The sequence below is a fragment of the Rhinolophus hipposideros genome (genome assembly GCF_964194185.1).
Source record: "Rhinolophus hipposideros genome assembly, chromosome: X".
NCBI classification, from domain to species: domain Eukaryota; kingdom Metazoa; phylum Chordata; class Mammalia; order Chiroptera; family Rhinolophidae; genus Rhinolophus; species Rhinolophus hipposideros.
This window is the reverse complement of record NC_138046.1, coordinates 1,900,870-1,908,901: the sequence shown is the minus strand read 5'-3', so window position 1 is coordinate 1,908,901 and position 8,032 is coordinate 1,900,870. Positions and strand designations below refer to the sequence as shown.

Genomic DNA, 8,032 nt, shown 5'->3' with positions numbered 1-8,032 from the left:
CAGGTCACAGAATTAGCAGGGTCTTCAGGTAGGCCTTCCTTCAAACTGGACTGACCTCACGGTTAATGGTTGACATTCTCTGTTTACCTTAATGATTGCCAAGATCTGTTCTTGCACATGATACACTTTGCAGTCCAATGACCTTGGCCCCGAGACTAGAATGCAATTTTTGAAGAGGTTTTAGGGTTCTGGGATGGGATTGGAAATACTTTGGTCCATCTCCAGCCACTCGAGACATGGACAGTAAGCAGAGAGGCAAAGAGCACCCTGGTGTCGCCATGTGGGGGAAGCAGTGTCATCCCTTACTTCAACCTCAAAACACCAGTAAGCACTGCCCATGGCTTTTTCCCTCCCCGGAGTCATATGGTTTTAGAAGCTGGGTGCTCTAAGTGATGGAAGGGAGCACAGGCGCCCACACATTGGCCAGGGGGTAGGGGAAGCCTGAGAGCTGTTGATGAGCCCAGGTCCAGTTCAGTCTCCCAGGTGAGATGGACTAAGCATGGACACATGGGTGACAGTGATGCCCCTCTCCATCTAGAACAGGGCAGTAACTCCAGGCTGTGCGACCTGTCTCTCCAAACCCATTGGGAGCTCAGGGGATCAATCCTCTTTACTAATTGTGTGTGAGAGGAGGTGGGGCTGGTTAATGTTTGTCTGGTTCCTCTTGGGCTGTGGGCCATATCTGGCTCCGGCCCTGGGCTCTTTGTCCCTCCCCTGGGCTGGGCTGACAGTACCTACTGGCATAGTGCAGACATGCTTGCAGACATTCTCCAGGAAAGCACAGCGCCAGTCAGGTGAGGAAGCTGGGGGTTGGGGGAGGTGGACCAGCAGAGTGCTGGTGTGGCACAGGGGGGCAGAAATGGGGGCTGGGGAGAGGCCCAGGTCCTGCTTTCCCTTGGCCTCAGCATTCAGCCACTTAGATTCCTTCTGTGCTTCCCTCTGAGCTGGGGTGAGGCCCATCCTGCCAGGTGCCAGGCTTCCTTAGCCTCTCTTTCTAGCCCCCAACTCTTATCATCTTTCTAGTCTCCAAGTTTCTTCTTCCCTCAGTCATTTTTCCCCAGCCAAGGATTCCCCTTGTCCCCACAGGGCCCGATTCTCAGGAAGACTTGGGGGCCCCCTAGGCACAGGGTGTCCAAGTTTATCCCCTTAGGAAACTTCCTGCCACACAGGGTTAGAGTTCAGTGGGAGTGTGGGGCACCAAAATGGGGGCTGCGGGTGGATGAATACGGTGCCCTGAGTGGGCACGGAGGGCCAGCCAACAGGGCTGAGATTTGGGAGCATGCGTGTTTGTTTTCATGAAGGACCTTGGAGTAAGTGATGATTTGGGGATCTACAGGAGGGTGGACTTCCAGCTGTTTGAAAGTTGTTCCAGCTGTTAGGAATAGCATGGCCAGCGTACATGGACTTACAAAATGACATGAGGGGAGGAGAGGAGAGACAAGAAACAGAGGTTTGAAGAGTATGGATGAGGATGCAGCAGAGCAATGGGGAAGGGACCCAGGCTTTGGTGAGGGCTCCACATGAGCCCCAATCTGAACTCCAGCACTTGCTTACCAGCTGTGTGATGAGTTACTCAGCTTCTTTGAGCCTCTCTTGCTTTATCTGTGAACCAAACACTGTAACCCACAGCTTGAGGGCTGTTGTGAGAATGACAAGTTAATGAACCTAGAGCTGTAGCACACAGGAAACATTCTGTAAGTGGTGGCAACATGAAGTAGCTGATGGAGGAGTAAGAAGGTGTAGGGCGAACAGTAAAGGAACTAACATTAGCGGGAGTTGCAAGGAAAGACCATGGCCAAGCGAGAAAAGGAGAAAATGGGAATGAGCTTCACCAGCCCTGAGTGAAGCCTGGCCACAGAATATATATGGCAGGGTAGAGGGGACAAGTGCGATGACCACGGGAGGGGCTGTGGGGCCACAGGATTGAGGCACGGAAGACAAGCTGGGGAAGAGGAAGAGGACTGGAGGACTTGGGCCTTAGCCATGCCAAACTGATGAAGGCAGCCCAAAGCTCAGAAGGAAATATCAAAGAAAGCCCCTTGTCCTTTCCTGGCCACAGGCTGCTCGTAAGCGGGAGTGTGCAGTCTGAGGCTGAGTGTAACCTCATCCATCCCAGCCAAGCCCCTCATCCCCAAACCAAAAAACAGAAGAATTTCCTGTAGATGGAAGGCAGGACAGTACAGGTGGGGGGGGGGGCGGAAGGAAAGAGATGGATTTGCTGAATATGTATGCATGTGTGTGTGTGAGTGTGTGTGTGTGCGCACGCGTGTATGTGCGCAGGCACCTGCATATGCACACACATGTGGGAAGGAGTGTAAGTTTTGGAGTCCTGGGCCTGGTCTCAGAATGCAAAGTCCTTAAAGGAAGAGAGGCCGCCAAAGGCAGCGCAATGTACAAAAGCTTTGAGGTCAGAGGAAAAGAAGTTTGAAACTTGACTCTGCCATTTATCAGCAGGGCAGCTGCCACTGAGGCAAGTTATTTAACTTCTCTGAGACTCAACTTCCTTGTCTGAAAAATGGGGATAATATTACAGGACAGTTCTAAGGATGAAGGGCCATGTCTTGATTTTGAACTGTGCTTAAGTGTTTGAGCAAATCTGAATCCAAGGACAAGGCCATGGTTAGAGAAATCTTGTCTAATTAAACACGAGGACAAAACATACCTGGAGCCGCACAGAGCATATCAATACCTGGACTTTAATCCAAAGTCACAAAAACGGTTTGGATTTCAAAATCAGGTCACGCCCTGGGATGTTTTTAAAATGAAACCCTTGCCGTATTCATGTTGACATAGGGATCAGCTCTCCTTCCAAACGGGAGAACAAAACTTAGGATCCCAGTGCCCACACAAGGGTCCTTAGGGGCCCCCAAGGGAGCTACTGGCTATGACTCAGAGGGCTACAAGAACCTAGAAACTGAGGGGTGACCAGGCTGTCTGGGGGGCTCCCCTGAGGGGCAGAGAGAAGAGAACAGCTGAAGCTTGCTTGAGTTTGAGGAACCAGTGTAAGAAAGCTAAGGAAGGGAAAACAGAGCCAATCAGGAGGCAGCAGAAAGCCCTAGGAAGAAAGGAGAGGAAAAGAGTTGTCACTTGATAGGAGAGGGGAGAAGGGGCTACAGGAGAATAAAAGCCAGACCAGGTTTGAATTTCCCTATTTCTAAAAACACAGAAAGAGAAATTGTAATTGCAGCCCAGGCAGTAGAGCTTATGGGAAAGAATCTGGGTTGCGGTGTCAACTTGGCCTGGCTCGAATGCCAAGCTCAGTACTAACTGCGTAAACTTTGTAAGCCTTGTGCAAATCCCTTCACCTTCCCTTGCCTTCGTTTCCCAATCTGTGATATGAGGATTAGAAAGAACCCCTACCTCATGAGGTTGTTCGGAGTTTTACGTGACGTAGTGCGTGTACAAGGACCTGGTGTGGAACAGGTGCTCAGTAAATGATTATTCTCAATACTGCTCTGCGAGCACGTGTCTTTGAATCTAACGTCTCACCAGATGAAGCATTTCTTTCCTGCTAAGAGTGGTGTCTCCTGTGGCAGCTCCACCTTCAGGATCCTGGACTTGGGAGAAAGGACATCTGTGTCCCGGTTGAGGCCCACAGCATGAACTCACTAAGGCTTTTTATTTTTTTAAGTTAAACGAAGAAACCTTGTTCAGAGAAGTAAACTATGTCCCATGGACTGTCCCTTCATCCTCTAGTTTCTTTCACCCCATTCCCCAACTTTTCCTGTTGCCAATACGCCAGCCACCTCTTCCCCCGTGCAACAGGGAAGTCCTACCTGTCCAGGACTGTGTGTTCCCCTCACGTCCAGTTCCCTGCTTCTAGCATGATCTGCTTACAACTTCGTGGTAGAAGTGGTAGGTGGTAGGGGGAGGCCTTCTTGCCTGCCTAAGGGATAGAGGGGAATTTCTTCCCTAGAGCACTGGCAAGCTCAGAAACCACGAGGTTACAATGTACACTTGACTTTGGGGGCAGGACAGCAAGGGGACGATCTGTTCTGTCTCAGTGGGACACTATAGGTCAACAAAAGCATTGGGAAATAATGCTAGGGGACGTTGGGTTTGGCAGCCCAGTCAGTCCCCCAAAGCAATATTGTTTTCCTCTTTGCCTCTGATAAGGCTCTTCCCGTGAGTGTCAGCTGTGATGGTGGAGATGGGCTAAGAACTTTTGCATTTGCTTCGTTGAAGCTCACAACCACCCTGGGTCTGCACAGTGGTTGTAGATGAGCAAGCAGGCTCAGAGAAGTGCAATCGTTAGCCCAACAGCGCATTGGCTATAGCTCCGGAATTCAAAGCGAAGCGGTGTCACTCTTACCTATTCCATCTGCTAACTTTCCGTTTCCTTGTTTAACCCTTCCTTTCTCCTTCTGGCTTGTGTTTGCCATGTGCCCACCTGCCCACCCTCTGTACAGGCTCCCTTTCCTGAAGCTCAAGGTCAGGATTTACTCCGTGACACTGGGCTTGCAGCGTAATCTCATGCCAATAGCTTCCATGTTGCTTGCGCTTCCATGGGGAACACAAGCCTTGCCTTTTGTTGGCAGCATCTGCAGAAGCACAAGGAATATACCGTGGAAAGGGCTTTGCCTTCTGCTTCAGATCCTCCTGCGTTTCATCCCACTCCGAGCTGTGTGACCTTGAGTGAGTGAACTTATCTGAGCTGCGGCTTCCTCATCTGCAAAGAGCAGTGTAATAGTCCTTAGAGGCTGGCTAAACGGGTCAAAAGAAAGAATGTCTGAGAAAATGCCTACTGTGGTTCCTGGCTTGATAAATATGAGCTCTCTTTCCTCTCCTCTAGCTCACCCACACCCCGGAGTGGATCTAAGCCTAGGAAAACTTGAGCGGACCATAAGTTTCTAGTAGGGCATGGAGAAGGGCTTCGGCCCAGGCCTTCCTGGTCCCCTCAGGCCCCTTCTTCCATGCACCTGTCTTTGTTCCATTTCCCCCACCCCGCCCGCTGTGGCCATTCTTCTGGTGGGACTGTGGGGCGGGTGCGGCGATGGACCGGGCGGGCACAGAACAGGTGGGTGCAGGCTGGGTGTCCGGCGCTGGGACACAAGTGCTCTGTGTGTAGGGTGGGCGGAAGTCAGGGCGTTTGATCTGAATTCTAAAGGGCGTTGTTCAGAGCCCCACAAAGCTCCCATTGTGCAGACACTGGGTATAAAGCAGCATATGACTCCCCAGCACCGGGCGGCGATGAATTGGGACGCAGGCGCGGACCCAGGGACGACTCCCCCGGCAGACATGAGACCATAGGGGACCTGTCTGGGTGGCCTCAGGGATAGGCGCTCCCCAAGGTAACGGGCTTTGTTGGGTTTGCCCCAGGTCCTGCGTTAAGGAGCTGGGGGATGGGGAGCTGAAGAGGATGGCTGAAGGCAGAACAAGATGGGCCTGGCAAAAAGGGGGTTGGAGAGGAAAGAATGTTGGATGAAAGCAAAGAAGGGAGATGATGGGGCTCCGGGAGGTCAAGTCAAGTGAGGGAGGAGGAAGAGGAGGAGGAGGAGAGGCCGGCAAGGGAGATGGGGTGATGAGGAGAGCCATGAGTGTCCTTCGTCCTTTCTTCTCACTGGCTCTTGGAAGGGCTGATTAGGCCGTCAGCCGGTGTCCCGGGGCCTGGCCTTGTGCCCCAGGTTTGTGGCTCATGTCTTGCAGGTGTGAATGAGGCAGGATGAACTGGACAGGCTTGTACACGTTGCTCAGTGGTGTGAACCGGCATTCTACTGCCATTGGCCGAGTATGGCTGTCGGTCATCTTCATTTTCCGAATCATGGTGCTGGTGGTGGCTGCAGAGAGCGTGTGGGGTGACGAGAAGTCCTCGTTCATCTGCAACACCCTGCAGCCCGGCTGCAACAGCGTGTGCTACGACCACTTTTTCCCCATTTCCCACGTGCGACTGTGGTCTCTGCAGCTCATCTTGGTTTCCACCCCAGCGCTCCTCGTGGCCATGCACGTGGCTCACCAGCAGCACATAGAAAAGAAAATGCTGCGACTTGAGGGCCATGGGGACCCGCTCCACCTGGAGGAGGTGAAGAGGCACAAGGTGCACATCTCAGGGACGCTGTGGTGGACCTACGTCATCAGCGTGGTCTTCCGGCTGCTGTTCGAGGCCGCCTTCATGTACGTCTTTTACCTGCTCTACCCGGGCTATGCCATGGTGCGGCTAGTCAAGTGTGAGGCCTACCCCTGCCCCAACACGGTAGACTGTTTCGTGTCCCGCCCCACCGAGAAAACCGTCTTCACCGTCTTCATGCTGGCCGCCTCGGGTATCTGCATTATCCTCAACGTGGCCGAGGTGGTGTACCTCATCATCCGGGCCTGCGCCCGCCGAGCCCGGCGCCGCTCCAATCCGCCCTCCCGAAAGGGCTCGGGCTTCGGCCACCGCCTCTCGCCTGAGTACAAGCAGAATGAGATCAACAAGCTGCTGAGTGAGCAGGACGGCTCTCTGAAAGACATCCTGCGACGCAGCCCCGGCTCTGGGGCCGGGCTGGCTGAGAAGAGTGACCGCTGCTCGGCCTGCTGATGCCACACACCAGGCCACCTCCCATCCCAGCCCTCACCCACCTGGGCCTGCCAGGGAGTACTCCTGCCAAACCATCCTCCCCTTCCTCCAGGGCCTTCTGTCTGCATGGCTGAGGGAGATGGGAGCTGCCCAAGGTGACTGGGGTGTGGGCAGCTCTTGTTGCCTGTACCCCTTCCTCTTTCCTCTCCCTCTCCCTGGGACCACTGGGAACAAGACATAGGATGCTCTGGCAGCATGTCCAATGATGAAACTAATCTTAACCCTGTGCTGTCAGATCCCCTATTTCTGGAGTCACATCAGTGGGGAGGGATGCGGGCAAGTGGAGTGAAGGGGCGGTGCTGTGGACCTGTGGGTGGGGACGCAGGGGAGCAGGGAAGGAGGTCATGTCTATGGTGGATGAGCTAGGGAGTGACAAAGAAGCAGTGGGGGTTGGTCCGGGCCTCTCTCTGCCTGAAATGTTACACATTAAACAGGATTTTACAGTAAATGAAGAGGTGCCTTGTGTGTTTGTCAAGTTCTTTCTCCTGCAACCTCTGACATCGCCCTGGCTGAGCTGGCCTTGGCTTTTTGCTTATCAAGAAAGGAATGGGTGAAAGCAATAGCCATTGGAGGACCTGAAGCCGCAAATGAGGAACCGCTGCCCTCTGAGCTGTTCTCTCCTGCTTTGCTGTTGTTTTGGGTTTGTCTGGTTGGTTGGTGGTTTTTGAGGGGGGAGGTTTGTTTTTTCATTTTTTAATAACAGCTTTATTGGGATCTAATTCACTTACTCCCTTCCTTTGATTTTATGTATTTTTTAAATCCATTTTAAGTATACAGTGTATTGAGTTTTGGTAATTGTGTGCAGTTTTGTAAACTGGACCACAATAGATTATAAAACATTACCTCCAAAAGTTTCCTTGGGCCCCTTCCTCTTATTTTAAAAAAGATTAAAATGACAACTCCCTCTGGAGAAACAGGAAATGATAGGGAAATTTCTCAAGTCCCAGGGAGTAGCACACATCCCCGCCCTACCTCGGTGACGCCCCTCCCATGCACGGTTCTTCTTCCCTTGAAATCCAGTGTTTGATGCAAACTAATGGTCTACAAGCCACCCATTGGGCTGCACGGTGACTTTCACCCCTTTCCTTCTGGACCTAGCCCTAATTCTCCCTCCTCTCCAGTTTCCTTCCCTCAGGACTCAGTGCTACCCACTCCAGGGATGTATCCACCATGGGACACAAAAAGGTGTATTCCGGTCCTGGTTCTGTCACTTATTAGCAAGGCATTCCCTTCCCCAAGCCTCAGTTTCCTTGTGAGCCACTATCAGGCCTGGCCTCACACATCTCTAAGCTAAGCTTCCTTTACTTTAACACTCTGTGTCTCTGGGATTCTGAAAAGACTTCCCCATCTCAGAGTCACTGCCCTCACCAATGCCTCCCCAGAGTAAAAAGTTTCCCCCACAGCAAATTTCTCTCCTCAGCTTCCCTACCTCCTAAAAAGAAAAAAAAAAAGATTTGCCACTCCCTCTCAGAGTGTGCT

At 52.4% G+C, this 8,032-nt stretch overlaps 1 protein-coding gene across 2 annotated transcripts; it reads left to right on the top strand.

Annotated features, from left to right (window-relative positions):
• The first annotated feature begins 723 nt into the window (after window positions 1–723).
• GJB1 (gap junction protein beta 1) lies at window positions 724–7,400 on the top strand. Of its 2 annotated transcripts, none has more exons than XM_081042722.1 (2): window positions 724–794; window positions 5,647–7,399. In XM_081042722.1, exon 2 carries the CDS (start codon window positions 5,663–5,665, stop codon window positions 6,512–6,514), a length of 852 nt encoding a protein of 283 aa, XP_080898848.1. In that variant the 5' UTR covers window positions 724–794; window positions 5,647–5,662; the 3' UTR covers window positions 6,515–7,399. The 2 variants fall into 2 exon arrangements, with proteins under 2 accessions (XP_080898848.1, XP_080898847.1); XM_081042721.1 differs by lacking the exon at window positions 724–794 and adding an exon at window positions 5,146–5,291 and having other exon boundaries at window positions 5,647–7,400.
• Window positions 7,401–8,032: the final 632 nt, after the last annotated feature.

Excerpts from the sequence above, each read along its gene's own strand:
- GJB1 (XM_081042721.1), top strand. The coding sequence starts at position 5,663 with ATGAACTGGACAGGCTTGTACACGTTGCTCAGTGGTGTGAACCGGCAT.